The sequence below is a fragment of the Neovison vison genome, chromosome 3, assembly GCF_020171115.1.
Source record: "Neovison vison isolate M4711 chromosome 3, ASM_NN_V1, whole genome shotgun sequence".
Classification (NCBI taxonomy): domain Eukaryota; kingdom Metazoa; phylum Chordata; class Mammalia; order Carnivora; family Mustelidae; genus Neogale; species Neogale vison.
The window spans coordinates 13279650-13306237 of NC_058093.1; the positions used below are offsets into that span (position 1 = coordinate 13279650).

Consider the following 26588-nt stretch of genomic DNA (forward strand, 5'->3'; position numbering starts at 1 on the left):
TTTTTTCTTTTTTTCTTTAGTTTATCCTAAATTTATTTTAATAATTCTAAATTTATAAAAAAGTCTTTTGAAAAAGATTTTTTCAATAGTATTTTTTTAATAATATTTTTACTAGAGTAAAATAGAATTTAACTTACTGTTGGCTATAGATTGGTTTGTTTGTTTTGTTTTTGTTGTTTGCCATTGGCATCTCACAGGTGGAAAACATTGGGATCACAGGTATGTTTCACTTTAGCCTCCTGATGTTGGCTCACACGGTTGTATTTTCTTAAAAAATGTGTTGCCCATATGTAAAAATTGGGACAGTGTCACATAAAAACCACAATACCTTTTTTAAAAAAAATTCAGAATATCTGACCACATTGATCCCATTCCAAGGCTGCCACATAAGAAGATGGGTTCACGCACTCCCCCATCCCATCCCTTCCCATCCCCTACATTAGGCTCCTGCCAATTACCATTTACCACTGTGGTTGTTTTTGTGATTATTTTTCCTTATGTCCAGTCCGCTTCTCTTATTTATGTTGCCTGCCCTGTGGGGATTTGAATTCTGGTGATTATTTAGAGAAGGTGGCAACAATCATCAGAAACTTTTCCCAAATCATAGTTACAGGAAAGATGACTGAGAAATGGAGCAGTGGAGACACACGTAAGAGAAAAGGTTTTTGGAATTGAATCAATTAATTATCATTCTTGCTAGCAAAGTGCCCCAGGTGGACAAAAGCTAAACTTCAAAATGTAGCCAATATTTAATAGGAAGTTCTTCAGATCAGTGTTTTCGTAATGAAATCCAGAAATATGGAAGAGAAAATAGTACCTTGCCCAGAGAAAGAGCAGATCCAGATACAGAGAACATCACCTTTCAATGAAGAGTCTTGAAAATCTGTATAATTGAGATGAGAATTCAAACATTCCCAATCACTTAGAAGAAAGCAGATTGTGAAAAGACAAAAGTAGAACCAAGGCAATCCAGCAACTAAACTCATAATACACTTTTTCCAGAAAACCGCACCAGAGTTCTCTAAGCCTAGAGAGTCAGTGTTCCTGCCATCTTTTGTATGGGAGAGCAATTTTGGGGCTCATAATTCTTGTTTTTCATTGCTGTCATCTTCTAAAATGTCAGAATCATTCTCATAAATAGAGGTAGACCTCCCACATCGTTCTTCATAAATTTCTTCATTTTTGGCAATTATTTTTTGCCTGTAAAGAAAGAGAAGACATATCACTACAGACTCAAAGGGTAGAAGGGCATTGAGCATATATGGGGGGGAGAGGGAAATAGGGTTTTGTTCCTTCATCGGGGGCAGTTGCACACATTACTTGCAGTGGTTTTGAATTTAGTGAGATACAATATGTTACCAAATTTTCAAATGAGGAATATTCTGCTGAGGGGAAACAGAGTATGCCGTCCCCAAATACGCCACCTTGCATATTGATTAGTTTGAATTAAATTTACTTCAGCAACCACCAATAGAAGAAAGATACTCTGGCCCTCCTTTGTCCCCCTGAAAGTAGGAAAGAAAAATACCTTCCCTGTACCAGAAGGTAAAGAGACATCCTTCTCACCAGAAATAGGGAATTTAGGGCTGAGGAGGCTGTATGAACATACCTTCTTACTTCCTCACTAATTTACTACCCCGAACCCAAACTGCTTTGTCCTGTCAATTCTTTACAAATTTATTGTCTCTTTGTCTAAAAGGTATAAAAGCTGCCCACTGCGGTCTCTTCTTTGAGTCTCATATTTTTATGAGCTCCTGTACATTCAAAATTAAAATTTTTTTTCTCCTGTTAATCTGTCTCATGTCAATTTAACTATTAGGCCAGCCAAGCAACCTACAAGGGAAAAAGGGGAAAGCTTTACTCTCCTATACTACCAGTTCAATGCAATGAATAACTTCCTTTTACTAAAATATTGACCAGAATTTATCTCAATGATTTAAAATGCATCTTCAGGTAATAGTGTAATTTCTGACCTGAAGTTGACTTTCACAGGAACTAAATGCAGCTGTATCTAAGTGTAAACCACTGACATCGATACCCCTAAACTCTCAGGGGATGTGGTAAAAACTCAGAGCTTCCATGGGTTGTCATGACAGTTTCTAGTCATTCATTCATTAAACAAATATTTACAAAACATCTACTATGGATTCCAACTCTATGACGTTCTGGAAGGGGCAAGACTACAGATAGATAGTGCAAAGATCAGTAATTGCCAGGAGTTGGGAGGGGAAGCCAAGAATGAATCGGTGGATGGCAGAGGACTTTAGGGATTTAAAAGAGACAAACCATGAGAGACTGTGGGCTCTGAGAGGCAAACTGAGGGTTTTGGAGGAGGTGGTGGGGGGTGAGGTGAACCTGGTGGTGGGTATTAAGGAGGGCACGTACTGCATGGAGCACTGGGTGTGGTGCATAAACAATGAATTTTGGAACACTGAAAAAAATTAAAAAAAAATAAATGAGTTATAAAGGAAAAAAAAATAAAATGTATCCACAGAACTGAATAAACTCAGAGACCCTCAGCTAAATTTCATGTGCCATTCTGCATTCAAACGAAGATGTAGGTAAGAAAGAGGAGTCTAGACACATTCCCCAAACCACTTGTGAACTGCGTGACCTTAGCAGGTGAGTTCTCTGTCCAGGCTCTGAGTCAGTATCTCCCTCTGGGAAGTGCCTGTGCCTTGACCTTATTAGGGAACACCTGGGTTCATCTTCCTCTATTCCTCACCCAAACTCCCTCCCGCTTTCCAAAGAAAACTCAGCCACATCTTTTTGAGCAGCATCTTTCTTACCTTAGATGAATGTTCTCTTCTGTCAGAAGCTGTATGGTATATTTAAACTTTTCTTCAGCTTCGGCAAGCTTGATCTGGAACATTTTCTCCAGATTTCCCACTGTGGCTTTCTGAAGGACATGTAAATTTTATTTACTTATTTATTTTTTTAAAGAGTACTTATTTATTTATTTAACTGACAAGGAGAGAGAGAGAACACAAGCAGGGGGAATGGGAGCAGGGAGGCTGATGCGGGGCTCGATCTCAGAACCCGGGATCATGGCCTGAGCTGAAGGCAGAACCTTAACTGACTGAGCCACCCAGGTGCCCTGGACATATAAATTTTAATAGCATCCAAAACAGAGCTATATGATAGAGCTTCCCAGAGACCTGGATGCCTCAGCACGACCCCTAACCCCACTCCAGCCAGGACTCACCTCTTTCTGAAGTTCCATCTGGGTTTGGTAGAGGGTTGTGTTAAGTGTTTCCAGGATAACAGCTTGTGTATTCAACTCTTCCTCCATGACCTATGTAAGAAGAAACGGTTTCAGGACAACATGTCTACCCATTTACTCTCTTCTGCAGGGCACCTGGATGAGAAGGTGAAGCATCAACTTTTAACTCCTTCTCTTACACGGTTCAGTCATTTCCTCCTGTTAAATCTGTCTCCTCTATGTCTTGCCCATCTATACTCCCCTCTGCAGTCTCACTACCACTGTCTCAGATCCAGCCCTCACCGGAGCCCGTGTGGGTTGTCATAATAGCTCCCAAACAAGTATTTATTAACAGAAAAGGCAAAACTACAGAGACAGTAAAAACATGAGTGGTTGCTGGGGGTTAGGAGGGGAAGCGAGGGATAAACAGGTGGAGGACAGAGGACGTTTAGGCAAAGCAACTACACTGTATGATACTGCAAGGGTACATGCATTCTGCATTTGATGACATTTGACAAAACCTACAGAATGGGTAACACAAAGAGAGAACCCTAATGTCAATTATGGACTTCAGTTAAAAGGGATGTATCAGGGACACCTGGGTGGCTCAGTTGGTTAAGCAGCTGCCTTCGGCTCAGGTCATGATCCCAGCGTCCTGGGATCGAGTCCCACATCGGGCTCCTTGCTCTGCAGGGAGCCTGCTTCTCCCTCTACCTCTGCCTGCCACTGTCTGCCTGTGCTTGCTCTCCCTCTCTCTCTCTCTCTCTGACAAATAAATAAATAAAATCTTTAAAAAAAAAAAAAGGGATGTATCAATAATGGTTCATCAACTGTAACAAAAGGACCACACTAAAGCAAGATGTTAGTAATAGAGAAAATTGTATATTTGTGTTGGGGGAGGATAAGAGGTATCTCTGCACTTTCTGCTGAATTTTTCAGTAAACCTCACATTGCTCTAAAAAAGTCTTTTTTTTTAAAAAAGATTTTATTTATTTATTTGACAGAGAGAGATCACAAGTAGGCAGAGAGGCAGACAGAGAGAGAAGGAAGCGGGCTCCCTGCTGAGCAGAGAGCCCGATGCGGGACTTGATCCCAGGACCCTGAGATCATGACCTGAGCCGAAGGCAGCGGCTTACCCCACTGAGCCACCCAGGCACCCTAAAAAACAGTCTTTTAATTAGGAAAAAACCCTCCTGTTGTAGACAACAGAAGTATTATGATGAACAAGAAAAATATAATCCCTACTCCTTTATAGATGTACATTCTAGCGAGGGAGATGTAAAAAATTAGAGTTATTAAAATAATTATAATAATAAATTTAAAACAAACCAAGGATAAGACAGAATATGCAGTGTAAGTTCAGGGAAAGGACAAATGTGGAATCTACATTAGGTAGATGCTGAAGAGACTATAAAAGTGAACCCGATGGGTCCCTGCTTTCAGGTGTCAGCTCCGTTCAACTCCTACATGTCCTCAGAGCTCTTCCTGTGGACTAAGCCTCCTCCCAAGAGTTATAGACTAGAGAGTTTCCATTACTTACTTACTCCATCCCTTACACATTGTGTAAAGCACTGTACCAGCACATTCAGAATTTTTTTATTCACTTATTCATTCAAAAAATCAGTTGTTATTTACTGGGTATCTTGATGTGCCCGGCACTGTTCTAGCAACTAGAGATTAGTGGCAGAGAAAACAGACAAAAATCTCTGCCTTTATTGAGTTTATCAGGTTAGACAGTTATAAATCTGCATAGAAAATAAAACAGGAGAAAGGAAGGGTTGGGTGGGTTGTTAAGCCTATAAATAGAGTGGCCCCTTGAAAGTGGCATTTAAGCAGAGACCAGAAAGGTAAGAAAGTTAGTCGTGGATATCTGGGAGACAGCTTCCTAGGAAGAGAGAATGTCAAGTGCAAAGACCTCAAGGTAGAGGATCCTGACATGTTAAAGAGATAGCAATGGGTCCAGTGCCACTGGGGCAGCACGATGGAGGGCAAGCTACAGAAGGAGATGAGGCTGGGGAAAGAACCACGAGCATGGAGTAGGTAGAACAATCCCCAGGGTCAACACAGGACTGGGAATAGTTCATTCCCACTAGCCAGAGTACACAGAGTATTGGGCAGACTACTCAGAAGGGTATAATCTGTGTGTGTGGGCGGGGGGAGGGACTAATCTTAGACTATAGACTGCTTTAGTTCTGCCTATAACAAAGCTTAAAGGTAAGGCTTGAAAATACCAAACTGCTTCTAAGTAACTAAACTGCATCCCAGAACGAAGCACAACCATATTTAAAGGAATACAAAAATATTCAGCACCCAACGAGGTAAACATTCCAATGGTGGGTGTCCAATAAAAAATTACCAGACATGCAAATAAGGGAGAAAATATGACCACAAATGAGGAGCGAAATCAATTAATGATTTCGAATTAGTCGACAAGGTCGATAAAGCAGTTATTATAATACACTGGGTGTTTCTTGTTCCAAAACCTATCCCTCTACCATGCAGGACATTGAGGTCTGTTTACCCAACAATGACGAGGCCTTGCCTAAGCTCGGAGAGATCATTTCCTGATTTTATAAGGGCTCGTCTTTCCCCAAACTTCTCCATTCCAGATCCAAGTTAAATTCTCTGTGAAAGAAGAACCACAAGGGGCTTCATGGGTTTGAACAGTTTCTCTTCAATTGTCTCCCACCTGGAAGTGCCATAATTTGCCCCAGAAGAACAGAATTCTTTGAAGAAATCGTTGGACGTGAGGTCCACTCAGAATTTTAAGGAGAGGCTTGCAGTTAAAGTTCCTGGGGGCAGTATTGTATTTTTTAGAGTTTAAAGGAAGAATTTGGTATTCAGAAGTCATGACTCTGGTGGTTTGAGCCTCACTAGAAATGGAGGGCATTTGACACTGAAGATCACACAGCACGCTGCTTATAAATTTCTTCAAATTGCTCTAAAAAGATGCTAAGAGCTTTGTTTTACAGATGACTTTGTATTATAGTTCCAAAGTTCTTTTTGACCTGTTGAATCCAGCAAACTCAGCTCTAGGTCTCTGCTCCCCTACCCTTTTTTTTTTTTTTTTTGGTTTTGGAAAATTATCATAGATTCCATTTTATTGAGAGTACATAATTTTATTGATGCATTTCTAAGACCCCAATTCCACAGGAAAAATGAAAAAACTTACCTGTTTGGTCTTTCTCAGCTCCGCTAATTGTAAGGTGTCATTTTCATGCTGTTTCAACAGCTCCTAAAAATAATTTTATTTGGAAAGGGTCAGCCCTGGGGTTTCTGGGACTTCTTCTTCTTCTTTTTTTAAAGATTTTATTTATTTACTTGGCAGAAAGAGAGATCACAAGTAGGCAGAGAGGCAGGCAGAGAGAGAAGGGGAAGAAGGCTTCCCGCCGAGCAGAGAGCCTGGGGCTCGATCCCAGGACCCTGAGATCATGACCTGAGCCAAAGGCAGAAGCTCAACACACTAAGCCACTCAGGTGCCCCGGTTTCTAGGACTTCTTTCAGAGAATTAAGAAAGTCAGAATAGGGTTCTGGAATATATTCACCAAGGTTTAGATATCGGTATAATGAAGCACACTTTATAGACTAATGACATGACACACTGAAGTTAAATTTTGAAAATCTTACTTATGTGCAACCTTGATAGGGTTACTATTGTTGAATATTATTAATATTGTTAAATATTTTGTTCAATCACAAATTGATCTTTATATTCAGTACCATCCCAGTCAGAATACTTTCTTGACAAACTGACTCTGAAATTTATATAGAAGGACCAAAATTACCTTGAAAAACAAGAGCAAAATTACATTTTTACTCCCTGATTTCAAGCTACAGTAATTGAGACAATGGTTGTCTTGGCCTAGGTATGGACTAATAAATAGTTCAATGGGACGGAATGGAACAACTAGATATTTATAGAGAAAAAAATGACCTATGACCTCTATCTCACTCCATACATAAAAATTATTCAAAATAGATCACAGAGGGGTACCTGGGTGGCTCAGTCAGTTAAGTGTCTGCCTTCAGCTCATGATCCCAGGGTCCTGGGACTGAACCCTGCACTGGGCTCCCTGCTCAGTAGGGGGTCTGTTTGTCTCTCTTCCTTGGCACCCCCCACCGTTCATGTTCTCTCTCTCTCTCTTAAATAAATAAATAAATAAAATCTTTAAAAAGGAAACAAAACAAAATGGATCATAGAATCATAAAAACTAAAATTACAAAGCTTTTTTTAAAAAAGAGAAGATCTTTGTATCCTTGGACTAGGCAACAATTTCATAGAAAGGACACCAAAAGCTGTAACTTTCCCATAAAAAGGGCGTGATTAATAATTTGGTTTTCATCAAAATAAAAAACTTCTGCACATGAAAAGATAACATGAACAAAATGAAAAGGCAAACCATAGTGTAGGAGACAATGTTTGTAATGCATATCTGACAAGGAACTTGTATCCACATTATATAAAGTACTCCTACATATCAATAATAAAAAGATAAACAACCCAAGTTTTTTCAAATGGCAAAAGACTTGACCCAACATTTCACAAAAGAAGACATATAAATTGTTTGATAAGTATAATTTAAAAAATCACCGAACAGAGTCCCCAGGGAAACTAAAACTCTAATGGACTATCACTTCACATCCATTGGAAGGATTATGGGATGCCAATATTACTTGCTGATGATGTGGAGCAACTGGAACTCTCATATGCTTAAGATGTAAGAGTAAAATGACACAACTACTGTGGCAAATGGCTTGGCAATTTCTTATAAAGTTAAATCTATAACTACCCAGAAACCAATAATAACAGTGCTAGGTATATAACCAAAGGAAAAGAAAAAAATGTGTCTATGGAAATACTTGTACAAGGGTGTTTATAAAACCTTTATAAAATAGGGAGGACAGGGTGCCAGGGTGGCTCAGTGGGTTAAGCCTCTGCTTTCAGCTCAGGTCATGGTCTCAGGGTCCTGGGATAGAGCCCTGCATCAGGCTCTCTGCTCAGCGGGGAGCCTGCTCTCCCTCCCCCCCACCTCTCTCTGCCTGTCTCTGCCTACTTGTGATCTCTTCCTGTCAAATAAATAAATAAAATCTTAAAAAAAAAAATAGGGAGGACAGCCAATGGAAACAACCTAAACCTCCCCAAACAGGAAAATGGTAAACACATTGTGGGGTATTCCTACAAAGGAAAGCTAATGGGCAATAAAAGGTAAGAAATTACTGATAGAAATAAATGGATAAATTCCACAGACAGTGTGTTGAGAAAAAAAGAAGCTATATACCAAAGAGTATATACTGCATGATTCCATCTATATAAAGCTTAAAAGCAGGTAAAACTATGGTGGTAGGAATCAAAATAGTGCTTGTCTTGGGGCAAGTGTTGAGGGAGACAGGGTTTAAGTGGAGAGGAATACAAGCGCAATTTCTGGGTTGATAAAATGCTCTATATCTTTATATAGTTGTTGGTTACATGGATGTGTACATCTGTCAAAACTCACCAAATTATATAGTTAGGGTCTCTGTGTTTTGTTAAGTGTAAACTATACTTTCATGACAGAGCGAGAGCGAGAGAGAGAGCATGTGCAGAATTTATAGATTTATCGTTAGCATTACTGGAGAGAAAATAGGAGAGGAGAGGAGGCATGCAGAGGATCAAATCTCTCCCCACTAGAGGACTTGCTCCTCTTCTTCAGACGTCTGAGCTCTCCAGACCCCAGAAACCCTAGCTACACTGCACAGTATATCCTGTAGCCCCATTACTGTTTTTGCTGTTACAGTGAATGCCAGAAATGGGCTTTGACTGGTGAAATTAGTGGCTTTTTAATTAACATGATGATTGGAAATGGACTCTTAAAAATGGAATATTCTGGGTAGGTGTTATTTCAGAGGCATGGTTCACTTTGCAGGAAAAGAGTATAGGAATCTAACAAAACCTTTCAGCTATACCCTCAGACGTGGCGTCTAAGTCTTGACCCCTAGATGGTCCTCTGTCTGCTTAGGAGGTGCTCTGGCTGCCTGAGGCTGACTCCAGGAGTTGCAGAATCCTACCCTTGTCATGCCTTTGCAGATAGCTCCAATGAATCTTTCACAGACCTAAAAGCTCAGAGAGGTGGTGGTATCATGGCTTGAGCCTACTTGCTAATGCAGGTTTGTTTAGTAAATGTCTGCCTGTCCGGGGCCTGCTTTCACCATGACCCAACAGCAGTATCAAGGTAGTGGAGGAGTAATGAGCAGCAGTGGCTCACCCTCACCCCCTGTGACTTTGAGGTAGCTCCTCTTTACTCCGAGCTGTACCTGAACCAAACTTGCTTGGTTTAACTTGCTCCACTGCCCGTTCCCTTCATCTCCAGCCAAGGATGAGGAAGAACATTCATCCTCGATGAATATTCATCATTCAATGGTGATTGACCACCATTGATGGTGGTAAGACCGTCTAGATAAGACAGCAAGACTGCCGGTCTACTTGCATATATTTCTAGGGAAGCTGGGAAAGGAGGAATACGTCCATAAAGACCAAAAGCTCGATTAATTCCAGAGGCACCCCCGGAACCGGATGTCTCACTGAAGCTGCACCTTCAACTCCTCATGTGCTTTGGGCCCAACTTACCTCCTTCTCTCGAATGAAGTTCTCAAAGACAGCACTGTAGGAGTCATTTATTTTCTTCTTTTCTTCTATTGACTCTAACTCAAACTTTTTTGTCATTTTATGTTCTGTAGAGGTGAGAAGAAACTATATGCATGAGTAAATGTGGGGAAAGCAGATGCAGAGAGAAACTCAAAATGTTTGAAGATAATAGAAATTCCGGACTGGACTTTATAAAGACCTATCCTTGTTGTCACTTTCTTGAAAACTCTATGCACCTTGATTCAGGGGTCCAGCCATGTGGCCATCACTCTTAGTGGATCTGAGGCTGCCTTTCTCAAGTTGAGACCACACTTAATGGCAGGCTTTTAGGTACATGTGCCATCCAAAAGATAGAAGTTTCTATACTCACTCTGCTGTAGCAGGATCTTTTCCCGCTCCAACTTCTCCTCCCTCTCCCAGTCCGCCTTCTTCTTTGACCACCTGTCCTCCATTTCATCATAAATGCTGTCCTGTGGAGGCACAAAGGCACCATGAAGAAAAGTGTCCTGAGAAATGCTGCACACCAGCTCCAGGCCAGCACAGGGCCCTTTGCAGCTTCCCTCACCTGGAATGCTTGCTAGGAGTCCCTCTATGGGTGGCAAATTTTAGCCCAGCCCATCTGGGAGCCTGCAGAACCCCTGAAGTCAAGGGCAAGTTCTGCATGGTGTCTGTCCCACTGGAACTGGCTTTTCTTTGAAGACAGGTAGGTTTCTCCTGTCAAAGATTCACATGTCAGCTCCCTCTGAGCCATGAATCACCCATCAGTAGCCCATGAGTAAGCAGGGGAAATGCCCAATGGTTAATTTGAACACTTATAAAACAGTGGCATGTTTTTCAGAGTGTGTTTATTTTTCCTCAGCAAATCTAACTTCCTTCGTGGTTGAGGTTAAATAAGCCAAACCCGATGCCAGTCCTATTGGCTGGTGCAGACTTTATGGTATTGGGACTTCAGGAGGAAGAAGGCCTAGAACATTGATGTTGCTGGTAAGGTCTCAGGACCCTGAGGCCCCCTTTTCTCCAGGTTAGTGGTACAAATCTCACTGGGACCAGGCATCAGAGCCTATTTGTAATTATTTGTGGCCATTTTGATAAAGGTTCTCTCTCATCATTTTCAAGACTGGTGGGCAGCTCAGTTTCCATAGAGGTCAAGCTCTCTGGTGAGGTCCAGACTGAAGCAAACATAAGGCCTAGGAAATTGGGGAATCAACCTGATGCTTTCCTAGGCCTTCTTCTATGATGTCTTTCCTGACTGTACCAAGATACATCTTGAAAAACAAGTTTTACATAGAAGCTCAAAAGTGAAACTGAATGGTAAATAGAATTTCAGAGGTGGTACTGGTGGTTAACTTGGTTCTTTTTTTATATAGAGTGGTTAACTGTCCTTGTTTGTTTGAGACTAAGTTGTGTCCCGGGTCTCTGAGCTTTCAATGCTACAATCTGGAAAGTCCCGGGGAAATCATGACCAGTTGGTCATGATAAAATGGGGGTTTGCTGCCTCAGCCTGTCCTGTCTGCTCCTCACCCCTCCACGCTCTCACCCTCCTAGGAAGAAATCACGGCCTGCTTCCCCACGGCTCCATCAGATTAGCCGATTAAAATGAGAGAGTTATATTCTGAGATGGCTAGAGCATTCCATCTTCTGCTCGTGGGGGGTGGGGTGGGGTGCAGCAATAGAGTCTTTTTGGATCGCAATTTGGCCAAATGTATCAGAGGCCTTTAAAATGTTTATCCTTTTTGACCCAGCACTCTACTAAAACCAAAGCTATTACCAAGTACGAACACGAAGAGCGGTTATCTTGGGGTGATGATAATTCTTTCTTTTTTGTTGTTGTAGTTGGTTTTTTGTATTTCCATTTTCTAATAAACAATGAGCAGGTATGACTTTTGTAATTACAAACAGATTTTTCCGTGGGCTTCCTTAGGGTCGAGAGACTGACTTGTCACCCATGGAAACCACCACAGTCCACAGTTCACTCCTCTCCCTGGGTGTACTCAGTGTCACCAAAGTCCAAGGACGCTGGGGATCTCGGGACATGATTTTCTGGGCCAGAGTTCTAGACTTAGCCTGCTGTCGTCAGCCAGGAATGAGCCTTGCCTCTGTTCCTCTCATAATCCACCAAGGAGCTCTGAATCTCACCTGATACATATGAAACATATTCTTCAAATACTTATATTCCTTTCCCATCTCATCTGGACAAAAGGAAAACAACAGGGTCATTGTCAGTCCTCTGAAACGCATGTTTTCAAATTCAAGTAGGAGCTCTCTGTACACCTTCTCCACCTCAAACTCATCCTCTACGTGTAAAAACCATCTTGTACCTAGGAATCCCTCTGGAAGCTTATTAGAAATCCCGGTGCCTGACCCACCCCCCTACCCCCCCAACTCCAGCCAAACCTACAGAATTGAGGTCTCAGAGGAGAGGCCACCTGTGGATAATATGCTTCTCAGGTGATACTGATCCAAACCAATCGTGAGAACCAATCCCCAGGGGTAAACCGACATCTTGGGGGGTGGGGGGAGAGGAGCAAAACCTTGTAGGATGCATCTGCTTCTCCCTTTTAAAAATAATGTTTCCTAGTGTACATTGCTTTTGAAAATGATAAATGTTCTCTTTAGAAAACTGGAAAGCCAGCGAGCTATAAATATCCTCTTTTAAAAATGTAAGGCAAGGGAAAGAGAGATTCTAGAATTTCTCCTTCTCCCTGTGGAGATTAGTCTACAGCCTCAGAATTCTGAAGGATATATACTTTGCCCTTCCTAAGGGCAGCAGAAATCATGGGATAAATGGCCAACATGACCCTTATGTACTGTAAGGCCATACAAATCATAGTGTGTCTGTTAAAATATAATGAAACACTATCATTTTAGAGGTGAGGTCACTTGCTGAATTATAATAGTATATTTATAGAATTAAAAAATATATTTTAAAAAGCGATTTCACATTCCTATCTCTCTGATGAAGGCAGGTACTATTGTCCTCAATTCCTAGATGGGATAAATGAGATTAAAGAACTTGCTCAGATCCCAGCACTTGGTCACAAGCCAGTCTATCTCCTGGGTGGGAGAAGGACACTGGTGATGTGGTTTCCCTCTTTCCAGTTTCATTCTCAGTCACTCGCCCTCTCGGAGCTGTAGGAGGGTGTCTGGAAAGCCTAGCCACAACCCATCCATGGCCCTGCTCACCCTCTTGCCCCTCACCAGGGTCACTGTCCCCAGTCCAGACAGTACCTAGTTTTTCCTGGGCAGCCAGCTTCTCTGCCTTCAACGATGCTTTGTAGCTGTTCTCCAATTGACTGAGCTCTGCTGTGTGAGCTTCTTTGAGTTCCCTGTGTGAACCAGGGAAAGGGCTACAGTCATTAACCAGTGAAAAGCAGTCTACAGCTGAGCTGTTACACTCGGGGAATCCTACCTTCCCTCCCTCACACAGGAAGCTGTGGGCAGCCTGCAGGGCCCTCACTTCCTGAAGCCTTTCTCCTGGCATCCACCCAGAAAAAGGTGAGGTGGCCAGTTTTTACCAACCATTATTTTGAATGGAGCCAGTGGGGGTCATGACTCCCTGCTAACAGCTCAGTCTTTGTTTATGGCTGTCTTGGGAAACTGGACTGCATTAGCATCCAGGATAATCTTAGAGCTCAAGGTCTCTCGGTCTCTCTCTCTCTCTTTTTGAAAAAGATTTATTTATTTAATTTGGGGGGGAGAGGGCGTGGAAGAGGGAGAGAGAGAATTCCAAGCAGACTGCCAATGAGCACAGAGCTCAGGGCAGGGTTTGAACCCACCACCCCAAGAGCATGACCCCAGCTGAGAGCAAGAGTCAGGTTGCTTAACTGACTGAGCCACCCAGGTGCCCTGAGCCCAAGGTCTCTTTAACCTTCATTCCAGAGGCAGAAGTTGGCAGTGGACAAGGTGATTGTTAAAGTGAAAGCCTATATCAGCTGTCAAGCCAAGAGAAGACGTGGACAAACGTTAAATGCACCTTAGTAAGTGACCAAAGCCAACCCATGAAGCCCACATGCTGTACAATTCCAGCTGGATGACGTTCTGGAAAAAGCACAGCTAGGGAGACAGTGAAAAGATCAGCAGTAGCCAGGGGCTGGTGGGGAGGGAGCGATGAGTGCGCAGAGCACAGAGGATCTTTAGAGGCAGTGAAACTACTCTAATGGTCCAATAATGGTGGACGCTGTCAATATACATCTGTCAAAACCTATAGAAGACACAACAGGAGTGAACTCTAACGTCAGCTACAGACTCTGGCTGATCATCGTGTGTCCATGCAGGTTCATCAGCCGTAACAAACGCACCCCAGGGGTGCGGGGAGATTACTCAGGTTGTGGGGCTGTGGGCTTAGGCTGTCCATGAAAATTGGTTGTACTTTAGGTTCTATTTTACTATGAACCTAAAACTGCTCTAAAAAATAATGAAATCTATTCTAAAACAAATAAGTTACTTATTATTTTTTGAAAGTCAATCTATGACTCAACCATGTGTTGAGCTGGCGGCTCCGGGACCCAGCGCATGGGCGCTTTGCAGGTTTCCTCACCCACACAGATGACACACCTTCTTTTACTTTCCCTTGGCTTGTCTTTGAGGCTCTAGTTCCTCTCCCTCGTATACCTTCTACCTGTTCTGTCCACAGCCTGGAAGTAGCCAAGAACAGTAGAGATGACAGGACCAAAAAAAAAAGAGAGAGAGAGAGAGAAAGAGAGAAAGAGGGGCAGGGGAAATAGGAGGCGGTGCCTAAGCTGAGAGTAGCCGTTGTTGGCCACAGAAGTCTCAAGGAGAACAAAAAATGACACTCCTCAGCAAGCAACAGAAAGGGAGATGATTGAAAGGAAGTCATGGGATGAGAAAGTGCGACGCCAGGAACAACCTTCTTTGTGCTACATTTTGGTGGCTTCAAATCAAACCATCCTGCCCCTTTCCCCCCACCTCCGCCCGCCCAGCTCCATGGGGCGATGTCTGAAATCCCAGTGAGCTGACATCCTGCAGGGAAGCAGAAGGCTTAGAGCCTTCAGCCCAGAGGGCTTATGCCAGACAGCATACCTGTTCTTGTTTTCGAAGTTCTCCTTCATCTCCGCGCAGCGGAGAGCCATTTCATCCAAGAGCTGCAAACAAGGCCGACATTAATGATGCAGGATAGAGGACCCCACTCCCATGCAATCTGCAATTTCTGAGAAATCTTCCAGTCCATGGGGGTAGGCTGTACCCCTCTGCCTCCCCTGATTGTGTGGGGCCGTCCCAGACAGCACGGCGCTACTGAAGGGCCGGCCTGCTGGGCAGTCAACCTTCATAAGCGGGTTTCAATGACCACCAGCAAGTAGGGTGTGGGGGAGGCTGCATTCGAGCATTGTCAGGTTTCTCCCTCCAGCCCAGGTCAGCAGGCACCCCTGCTGGAAGTGGGGAAGACAAGCCTGGTAAAATGGATGGTAAAATCTAGAGGAAGGGTCACCCAAATCCCAGGAAACACGGAGAGCGCAAGCTGACATCCACAGATTCTGAAGGGGGTTTGGCAATTTTAACAGCAGCAGGAAGTAGGAACTGGAGGCTTCTGGGCCAATATGGGACCACAGTGGATGCATTAGTGGCACGGTTGGCACAAGGAAGAGCCTTAGCATGCCCTGATGTTGCACTAGCCACAGCAAGCCCGAGGGGACACGGCCAGCACCCCCCTGGTGTGGTTTTAGTGGCAATGAACACAATGGAGGCACCTGAAGAGGTCCTGGAGATTGAGTTAGCTCCCACGAGTGCAGTGCTTGGCGTCTGGCTAGGATCTGAAAAAGTGGGTCTTCCCCTCTCCCATAGAGATGTCGCCTAACTCAAGGATCACTCACCAGTTTCTGGGCAGACTGATGGTCTCTGTTCATTTGCTCAATAATCACGGTCAGCTCTGAGATCTGCTCTTCTAGGTCGGTAATGATATCAGCCCTACAGGACAATTCGTCCCTCCATTACCCACAGAGTTTCCATTCCATGCCAGTCAGGCACCTCCCTGTCTGCGACTGTCTGCCCTGGTGAGAGCCAGGCCGTGTTGTGCACTGGCTGCCTCATCGTGGGGCCGGGGGCAGAGGCGGAAGGGTAGTCCGGGGGAGGACATTGGGCAACATGGTGGTTGAGCCTCAGACCCAGCTCTTTTGGGTAAGCTAGCCTAAAGCGGGGGGGATGAGGGGAAGAGATGGGGAGGAGTGGGTTGGTTACCTGTCGACTAGAAAGGAGAATGTCAGAAATCTGTGAGGGTTTGACCTTGATTCAGTAATGACAGTTGAAATGGAGGAAGAAGAATTCGGAGGCTTGGGAAATGGGAAGGTGGGGGATGGGACCGATGCTGCCGGAGTCACAGACAAGGAACGGTTCGCCCATGGGACAAAGAGGTGATTTCAGAGCTCGGCCTTCATGATAGAGAACTATGTTCTGTATTTCTGAGTCTGAAGCCTCCATGATGTCGGGAAGTTATTTATCTCTGGTCGAGCTGGAGTAGACGATAGTGGGAAGTGCTGTGCGCAGGGCGGCAGAGAGGAGGTCCTCCATCCGAGAGAGAGGGGGTGTGGGAGGAGACAGGGAAGGAGAGACAGGATGAGATCCAGGAGGTCGAGCGGCTGTGGGAGCTGATTTCACACAGCACTGGAGGATAGAGTGGGAAGGGTCTGGATGACAGAGCAGACAGCACCACACTCAACAGGGGTGGACCCAGCCCAAGTCTTCCACGCGGTGCCTCACGGAGGCATGAACTGACTGAGATCTTCAGGCACAATAAGAAAGAGATGCGTCTCAGCCCCTCTGAAACCCTGACTTGACTCTTACTTTTTCCCTTTCCAAATTCAGACTGTTTTATGAATATGTCATCTGCTTGTCTCTCTAGGAACAAGTGCTTTCCTTTGGGACAAATTATCCTACAGCCAGTCATTTTTCAGATCAGTTTCCTGATTTGAGCTTCATCCTGTCTTGAATGGGATCAGGCAGAGAGGTGGGGCGTGGAGACGAGCTCGCAGGGATGGGGAGCGAAGTGACCTTGCACTACCTTCAGAACAGGGGCTGGGTACACGGGGTGTGGAAGTTAGGGGCTTCTCCCTGAGGCCAGGCCAAGCCCAGCAGGGATAGCCCTGAGAAACTGGATATATATTGGTCCAAGGATATTACCAGGAAAAAAATTTTTTTTTAAGATTTTTAATTTATTTTTTCGACAGACAGAGATCACAAGTAGGCAGAGAGGCAGGCAGAGAGGGAAGGGAAGCAGGCTCCCTGCCGAGCAGAGAGCCCGATGCAGGGCCCCATCCCAGGACCCCGGGATCACGACCCAAGCCGAAGGCAGAGGCCTCAGCCCACAGAGCCACCCAGGCACCCCTACCTGGAAATTTTGATTTTGTCCATGATCTCTGACTTCAGCTGCTTTTTCTTCTCGAACATTTCATCTCCCAAGGTGACAGAAATCTGCTCCCTATTTCGAATGAGGCGATAGCCAGGTGACACATTTATCACTTCCTGGGCATCAAGGTGGAAGGTGAGATAATATTGTAGACTTGGAGTGCTGAGATGCCTCCAAAGCTTCCACTAGAATGCTACTCACATCTCAAGCTAGAGACAGGATGCGGGATTCCTGAGTCCACGTCCCTCCTGTGCCCTTCCCCAGATACCCCTCCCCCTCATGCCTCCAGCCCGGATGTCTCTCCTGAGATCCAGCTGCAAGACTCAAGTGGTTTGTGGATGTCCCCAGAGATCCAACATGGGCACAGCCCTACTGAGGACGCCCCACTTGGCACTGCCCCAACCCTGTGCTTCGTCTGTGTTCTCCACACGGCTGGAGGCCAGGAGGCTGTCAGGTGCCCTGGAGATTGCTCACTTTTTGGAACTAGACAGATCTGTGTTCAAATCCTGGCTCTGCCCCCAACCATAGTTATCTGTGTGCCTCAGTTTCCTCATTAGAAAAGGATGAGGAAAATATAACTCTTCCTCAAAGGACTTTTGTGAGGAATGCCAAGGTAACACGAGAAAATGTCTAGCACAATCATGAAAACAAACAAACATGCTTATTTTAGTCTGTTCTTCTTCTGTTCTCCACTAGACCAAAGTCAGGAATCTGGCAGGGTTCCCAGCCAGCAGGGACCAGGATAAGACTGTAGCTTCTCAAGTTGTACAGGACAGCCCTAGCCACCCCGCCCCCCTGTCACTGTTATCTCTTAAATGTACCCCAGCTTCCTTTTCTCCTCTCTGCACTCCTGCGCCTGGCAGAGCCGGGGGCCACCTTCATCCTTCTCTGTGGCTTTGGCCATACCTTCCCAGCTGGCCTCTCTGCCTTCATTCTAGTTCCCCTAACATTCATCAGCCTCTCCATCTGGAGGGCAATTACATTTTTATTATTTTTTCCTCACTATTAAGGAACTGCATGATTTTTGTTCAAGGGGAGAAAAAAGAAAATAGATAAAACCAGAAAATACTTATAAAAAGCATCAATAATATCCCATCAGCTAATGTTTGTTTCTAGAAGATAAATCTTACCTGGTGCTGGGCCTATGTCAGACCTGCAAAGGCTCCCAGACACCGGAAGGATGAGGCCCAAACTCCTGGGCAGCCACAGAGATCCTTCTGGGTTTAGTCCCCACCTCTTTCTCCAGCAGGGTCCTGGCCCTGCCCCCCTCGAGTGCCCTGGTGCACCTCCTCCCGCATCTGTGGGCTCCCACGTGTGGCAGCAGGATTCTGACATGTGGGCATGAGCCTGGACCAGTTGTCTGTCTGGGTTCCTGGGAACACTCTCCTTGCCCTGCACAAGGCAGTAGAGAGTGGTAATTAGACGCTCTCTCTTGGGTGTGGCTGAGAGCAGTTCCAGTCCTTTTCCAGGCCTATATGCAAGAATGTTCCAGTTCCAGTCCTAGATGCAAGAATGACAGCCCCTCCTCAGAGGATCGTTGCAAAGATTGATGAGGTAGGTACGTGTAAAAGGCCTATGCCTGCCTACAGCAGGCACTCCATAAATGTTAGTCCCACTGCCCTCTGGGTGTTTTTACTCACAGTAGGTAATGCAGTGCCCTCCTCTTGTTTTCCTAAATGGTCTGTCACTCTGCAAGAGAAAGGCGTGCTCAAAAATCATCCAGGGAACAAGCAAAAGTTCAAAGCTTAGAAGCTACACCCTGACCCCACCCATCTGTAAAAAGTGACAGGGCCAGAATGATCTGTGAGGCCCCTTTCAGCTCTCAAAATGTTCCACTCAGGGGACTAGGGAACGTTCAACGGTCCAGGGATCGGTATACACACTGATCAAAACGCAGGTGGTAAAAAATGGGGAGTTGACTAGTGATGCCTATTAGAACCACTCCTAGGATAGGAGGCAGGAGGCTCGGCTGAGACTCCTAAGGGCTCCCATGGTGTGTAATCTCAGAGGCACACATTAGGGACATTTACATTATCTGCCCAAGGGCCTTTCTTATTTGCCCCAGAAATGAATGATATGGGACCTGAAACAGTCAGGGAAGAGAATTCAGCATAAGCAAATGGCTACTAATCTGAGAGCCGGTGTTAATCCTTGTCATAACGAGCTGTTGTATTCAAGTGCAGGAACATGAACGTAACAGGCGCTCCCCACCCCCCCCAATCAAGCTGTAAGGGAGCTCACCGGGAGGCTGAAAGACTGGAACAAGGGTAACGAGCTTCTGATGTGCTCGCAAGAACAGTGAGAGCCAGGGCCTCTCCCCTCTGCCTCAACATACACATACACACACACACACCACACACCACACACACCCACCTACACACACCTTCAGGCAACTGCTGTGAAGAGAGACCACGGAAGCCTGCTCTAGGAGTTCCGTTCTCCCTCCACAATCAACGCAAACGCTGTATCTCTAAGGGCTGTGCAGTGGTTACCATGATGTGTGACTGTTCCCAAGTGTGCTGGGTGTGGGTATGGGGTCGGGAGGATTTTTCCTGGTGGAGGCAGTTCCACCGGGTTTAATAAAGTCTGGTTTGGATCCCACATCTCCCGCCCTGGAAAGGGGCCTCCAGAGAAGCCCTGGTGACTCTCTTGAGAAAAACAGCCCAAGGATTTGTCTACTCTAGATATCACCACCAAATTTTTATTTTAGCTGGCAAAAACATGACTCCTTGTAAAAAATGGGCACGAGTGCACAATATATATTAATAATATAACAGGGCTCACAGGCAATTTAAAAGATTTGAAACTACTGGGGCAACTGGGTGGCTCAGTTTGTTAAGTGTCTGACTCTTGGGTTTCATCTCAGGGTTGTGAGATCAAAGCCCCGGGTTGGGCTCCACACTCAGTGGGAGTCTGCTTGGGATTCTCAATCTCTGTCTGCCTTTTCTACCACCGCCCCCCCCATGCTCTCTCTCTCTTTCTCTAAAATAAATTTTTGGGACCCCTGGGTGACTCAGTCGGTTAAGCATCAGCCTTCAGCTCAGTTCATGATCTCAGGGTCCTGAGCCCCTGTCGGGCTCCCTGCTCAGTGAGGAGCCTGCTTCTCCCTCTGCCCCTCACCCCTGCTTGTGAGCTCCTGCTCTTTCAAATAAATAAATAAAATCATTTTTAAAATGCATCCATTTCTTCCAGATTGTCAAATTTGTTGGCGTAGAGTTGCTCATAGTATGTTCTTATAATAGTTTGTATTTCTTTGGTGTTAGTTGTGATCTCTCCTCTTTCATTCATGATTTTATTTATTTGGGTCCTTTCTCTTTTCTTTTTGATAAGTTGGCCAAGATGCTTAAAACCACTTAAAATACAGCTCAACTTCTCTATCAACCATATGCTCCCATCCATAAACCAGAACCCTTTACAAAGCTATTTGGTTTGCTTACTCTGAATTTAGGAAAGCCTTGGGGTGGTGGTGGTGGGGTGGGGCGGGAAATCACTGAGTAGCCTGGGTCTCTTTAAAAAGCTGAGCGTGGATTGGATTTATGTCTTTTTGTTGTTTTTGTTCTTGGTAGATCTCCTTGAGCACAGAGACCTTCCACAGCATTGCACTCAACTCAGAGCTGCTCTAAGGGTGAGACTATGGCTTATGGGCACTTATTTTGTTGGGATTGTGTTTCACGGCTCTGAAAAGTAAAAAGAGTGGTCGATCCAGAATGCCTCTCCTTGACTCTTGTTTTTCCTTGTCAACCTACTCAGATGACTCCGAATGCACTAACCAAATCCTGAAATTACACTGATGCCAAAGAGCCTCACATTTTCTCATATGATGAATTCAAGGAGTGGTTAATGTATGCAAACCACAGTGTTCCTTTCCAAGAGAAATGGAATGAGATGTGATCGTTTATATTTAAGAAGAGAAAAAAAGGGGGGCACATAAATACTGAAAACAGAAGAAGAAAAAGTTAAGTGCTATAAAGAATTACAGATAAAGCCATTTGCCAACTGTGTCTCCCAGTAGTTCAGAGCAATCAGGCTACTGCCATTTTTCAAGCCTCCTGATATAAAAAAAGAAAGAAAGAAAGAAAGAAAGAATTGCTGAAGCTAGGTGAGGATAATTATGTTGTAGTTCATATGTGAGAATTAAAACTTTTGAAATACAGGGGCGCCTGGGTGGCTCAGTGGGTTAAAGCCTCTGCCTTCAGCTCAGGTCATGGTCTCAGGGTCCTGGGATCGAGCCCCACATCGGGCTCTCTGCTCAGTGGGGAGCCTGCTTCCCCTTCTCTCTCTGCCTGCCTCTCTGCCTACTTGTGATCTCTGTCAAATAAATAAATAACATCTTAAAAAAAAAAAACATTTGAAATACAAAAAGTACATTGTATGTTTGCAAGGAAATTATAGAATTAGCAAAAAAGATGTAATTCACAGAGATGTGTGTCTGAGGCTGGAGGTCCAAGTTAAAGGTTGACGGGTGTCCCCATTTGTAGGTCATGTCAATGACTACCTGAGCCCCTTCCTGTGAACCTTCCTGCTCCCAGCTGCTCCATTGCCCAGCCTCACTCAGTGCTGACTCAGTAGGGCTTGGAGACTGGCTGATGTGGAGCCCCAGTGAGTAGGGTCCCTGGAAAGTTATAAGTACAGTGAACAGGTCTTTGAATTTTAAAAGTACCCACAAATTGTCCCTCACCATATTGCAAAGGACTAGGACAGTGTTAGCTGGGGCTAACTGGTGGGCAGAGTAGAGCTGTGGGTATGAGTTAGGTTGCTCCCAACAAGAGGTATAGGGAGACTGAGGCCTTGAGCTTGCCTATGAGTTGGGGTCAGATAAGACCCACAGGGGTGATCAAGCCAGGAGTCCCAGCGCACAGAAGGCAGGAACTAGGAACCAGCTCACCTTCATGACCATTCAGTTGATCCCTTGCTATGAATGGAGCCCACTCCGATCGGACTTTATCACCTCCACCACTGAAACAATCCTCTTCACTGTCACCAAGGACCTTCAGGCCATTCAACCCGACAGTATTTCTTAGCCTTCACATCAATTACTTATCAGCAGTATTTGACACAGATAATTAGACCCTCCTTCTTGGAACATGTTTGTCATTTTGCTTCTAGGACACCAGGTAGATGATCCTTCATCTACCTCACTGGCCACTCTTTGTCAGACTTCTTTTGGTTGAGGTTGACCTCTCAACCCTGGAGTGCTCCCAGTTTCTGTTCTCCTGCCTCTTCTTCCTTCTGGCTCCACTCCCTGCCTGGGAGATCTCATCAAGGCCAGGGCTCTAGGTCTCCTGTGTATGTCAATGACTGTCAAATGGGTATCTGCAGCCCAGACCTCTCTCCCAGACCCATATATCCAACTGCTTACTTGACATTGCCACTTGGATAGTGTGAGGCATCTAGAACTTTCTACGCTCAAACGCCTATAAATATGCACCTCCTGCAGTCTTCCCCAATTGCAGAAAATGGTAATTCCATCCTTCCTATTGCTCAGCTCCAAATTTTGAAGTCGTCATTGACTCTTCCTTTTGCTTTTCTCTCATACTTAACACCTTTCCCATGAGCAGGTTCTACCAGTTTCTATCTTCAGAATATATCTCAAGGCAACCACTTCTCCCCACCTGTGTTGTTTCCACCAGGTCCAAGCACCATCTTCTCTTGTTTCCGTCCCTACAATTACATCTTATCTGGCCTCCCTGATTCTACCCCTGGTCACTGTAGTCCATTCTCAACACAGTAGCCAGAGCAGTCCTTTGAAAATGCAAGTTGGATCAGGTCACTCTTCTCAGAATCCTCTGATGCCTTTCTGTCTAAAATGGGCTGGACTGGGTCCTCTGAAATGTCATATGTGGCAGTGCTAACCCCTGGTACCTCCTAGGGCCTTTAAAGGGAGATTAAGTCAAATGAGGCCACTGGGGTGGGCACGAATCCAACCTTACTGGTGTCCTTGTAAGAGAGTCAGGACACACACAGAGACACAAGGGACAGGCACCTGCAAAGAAAAGACCATATGAAGAGGCAGCAAGAAGGTGGTTATTTACAAGCCAAGGAGAGAGTCCAGAGAGGAAACCAGCCCTGTGGGCACTTGGTCTTTGACTTCCAGCCTCTAGAACTGTGAGGAAATAAACTTCTGTTGTGTAAGTCACACAGTCTGTGGCTTTTATGTTGTTGTTGTTGTTTGTTTGTTTTGCTATGGCAGGCCTAGCAGCTAATACACTGTCCCTTTCGAAGTAAAAGCCAAAGTCCTTACACTGTCCAGCAACTTTACTGTACGAGTTTCTTTTCTTTTCTTTAAAGATTTTATTTATTTATTTGACAAGAGATTACAAGTAGGCAGAGAGGCCGGCAGAGAGAGAGGGGGGAGGTAGCAGGCTCCCTGCCGAGCAGAGATCGGATGGATAAAATGATGGATAACGATTGATCCTAGGACCCTGGGATCATGACCTGAGCTGAAGTCAGAGGCTTAACCCACTGAGCCACCCAGGCGCCCCATACTGCACGAGCTTCTTATTGCTGCTCCAAAAGTTACTAGAAGCTCAATGACTTGAAACAAAACCAATTCATTACCTCACTGTTCTAGGTGTCAAAGTCTGAAATGGGTCTCGCTGGGCTAAAAAAAACCCCAGGTGTTGACAGAGACTCCACAGGAAAATTTGTTTCCTTGCCTTTCCCAGCTCCTAGACGCTTCCCATGTTCCTAGCCTCCTTCTTTCTCCATCCGAGCCAACGATTGCCTCACATCTCCTCTTCCAGGCAGAAGGAGCGTGGTGATGACTTTGGGCCCACCAGGCTAATCCGGGATGATCTGTCCAGCTCAGAGTCAGCTGATTAGCAAACGTCATTCCATATGCAGCCTTACTTTCCCCTTGGTGAGTAACAGAGCATAACCACAATTTCCAGGGTTTGAGAGGTGGGCATCTTTGGGGGGTCATTATTCTGCCAACGACATTCGTCATCTCTGCTACTTCTCTCCCCTCATCTCCCACCGCTGTCTCCTTACACCCTCCACGCCTGCCACCCAGGCCTCTTTGCTTTTCTGGAAAAGACCAAATGGGCCAAATGGGTCCCCACTCCGGGCCTTCGTACTTGCTGTTCCCTCTGCCAGGAGTGCTAGTCCCAGTCCTGCTGTCCCTTTTATACAGGATTGCCCTGAGCTCCTGATAGAAAATCACAACTCCACCCTCTCCATCCCCTCCTCCCTGGCCTGTGTTCTTTTCTCCGCGGCACTGAGACACACTGGCTGTTTTCACTTGTTTCTATCTACTCTCCCTGCTAGAATGTAAGCTCCACGAGCAGAGTCTCTGCTATATTCGTGGCTGTTTCCTTGCAACTGAAACAATGCCCAGCAAATAATAGGGGCTCAACAAATATTTTCCAAATAAATGAATATATTGAATAACAAGATTCATGCAAAGGCCTAAAACTAAGTCATACTTCCAAGTTTATAAATGATGGATAACAATTTGATTTCAGAGTGAAAACAGATCTACAAGCTACAGAAAAACTTAAACATAGAAAAATAATCAGTACAAGAATGAGTCACCTCCATAAATACCAGGGAGGCTCCCCAGGCTCTTTGCCTATGACAAGCATTGCACATTGTTCATTGTAGGGCAGGAAATAGCGGCTCTCAGGCCCACGCTAACCGAGGGCTCATTTGTTGTGACTTTGAAAGCTGTGGGTGCAGAGGGCCACACAATTTGCATGTAGATCAGAGGTTTGGGGGAAATTCTAGTGGATTCTAGCAATTCCTGCCCCCAGGGACATAAAAATACTCACTTCGGGCCAACAAAAGGTTTTGTTGTTGGTTGAACATAACTTTGTTTTTTTGCAGCTGGAGGAAGAGGAGTTAGCCTGCAAGTGAAAAATAAGTGATGGAAGAGAGAAAATTAGAAATGCAGAAACCTGTTTCTGCACTCTCAGATGAGGCCGATGGCTGCCACGATGACTCAAAATCAGAATATGTGCTCCAACTGCTGAAATCTTGAAAGTCAGGAAGGTCTTGGGGAATCTCTAGCAGGAGGAGGTTTAGTTGAGGTTCACTTCCCAGGGGACCCTGGGTTGGCAGCACAGCTTGTCCCCCATGGGGATTATGGGGCCCTTTGGTTAGAAGCTGCCTTTTCCCTGCTGCACTCACTCTGAGATTTCCTCATTTCAAATGACCCTGAGCGGTCCTGAGATTGAGCCCCGCATCAGGCTCCCTGCTCAGAGGGAAGTCTGTTTCTTCCTCTCCCTCTGTGCTCTCTCTCTCTCTCAAATACATAAAATCTTAAAAAATAAAATAAAATAACATAACCCTGAGCTGAAGCAGGACTGGCAGGAGCCACGTGCTGCCGACAGGCGGGCTGGGAGCGCTGTGTGAACATAGGCTTTCTGGCCTTCTTGGGATTTTGTTGCCTAGTTGACTGGACATATTGAAAGAGAAAGAAGCCTGCAAATGGAAACCAAGCCCCCGGGTTCTATTTCATTCTTATAATCCTTACTTGGGTTTCCCTATGGAGGTCTTGGTTGGTGGCCGAGGGGTCTTGATTAGCTTCCGAGGTCCCAGGTTCCAGGGGTCCCAGCAGGTGCAGTAGATGAGAGGGTTGGGGTACATGGCAGGAGGTCAGAGGGACTCTTGGCTGCTAGATCAGGAGGCTCTTGCTGAAGGGAAAGTAACAGCAGGGTTACACCATTAAGAGTCAAAGCAGCAACACCTAGAAACCAATTAGAAAGGACCCAGCAAAGGCCCAAAGCACAGATGGTAGGAAGGAAGATTCTGGAGCCTGTTGATCTGGTGCAAGGTCTTGACTACAGAGTAACTTCCCACCCTTTGGCACCTCGGAGACTTGACCTGAAAGCAATTTAAAATTTGCCACCCTTGAGTGCTTACTGAGAGCCAGGTACACAATAAATGATCGATTATTGTTATCCCGATTTTATAGAAGAGAAACCTGAGGCTCAGCATGATCACAGGGGTAGCAAGTTGCAGGGCTGGGAATGAGCACAAGTCGGCTGGAACCCCAAGTCCGTATTCTGTCTGGCTACATTAGTTCTCACTGAAATGAGAAGTTCCTACGGTAGGTCTTGCACTGAATTTCCTGGAAAATTAACTCTGTTACTCAAATTACAGTGCAAGTGAATGTCTCAGTTTCTCATTCCTGTTCACCTGTCCTATCATAAATCAAAACTCTTCCTTCTTGGCTCCGTGAAAACAAAAGCAAAATCCTTATTATATGCATAGAAGACAACTCACAGATAAACAGGGAAGCTTGACTCATTTGTTTATTTTCTTGGTTTTCCAGAACACCACTAAAATGATAGTATAGGATTGTGATAATAGAAAAAATAATTATTGGTCTCTCTCTGCCCCCTGTTCCCAACACAGGGGGCTTGAAACACTCGTGAATCCCAAGTGATAAGAGCACTAGAAGCATT

The 26588-nt window shown here is 45.0% G+C and overlaps 1 protein-coding gene across 1 annotated transcript in view; it reads right to left on the reverse strand.

The window, feature by feature from the left end:
• Nucleotides 1-67: 67 nt before the first annotated feature.
• The window catches only part of FLACC1 (flagellum associated containing coiled-coil domains 1), a 32975-nt gene continuing 6454 nt past the window's right edge, over nt 68-26588 (reverse strand). The window contains exons 2-15 of the mRNA XM_044240820.1: nt 25655-25814; nt 24951-25025; nt 18822-18870; nt 17164-17297; nt 15653-15746; nt 14865-14926; nt 13053-13150; nt 11961-12013; nt 10195-10294; nt 9807-9910; nt 6375-6437; nt 3206-3295; nt 2790-2899; nt 68-1200 (exon numbers count right to left, since the gene is read on the reverse strand). Of these exons, the coding sequence (XP_044096755.1) occupies nt 1080-1200; nt 2790-2899; nt 3206-3295; nt 6375-6437; nt 9807-9910; nt 10195-10294; nt 11961-12013; nt 13053-13150; nt 14865-14926; nt 15653-15746; nt 17164-17297; nt 18822-18870; nt 24951-25025; nt 25655-25767 (1266 nt within the window). The 5' untranslated portion in view covers nt 25768-25814 and the 3' untranslated portion in view covers nt 68-1079. The remainder of the gene's footprint in view (nt 1201-2789; nt 2900-3205; nt 3296-6374; nt 6438-9806; nt 9911-10194; nt 10295-11960; nt 12014-13052; nt 13151-14864; nt 14927-15652; nt 15747-17163; nt 17298-18821; nt 18871-24950; nt 25026-25654; nt 25815-26588) is intronic.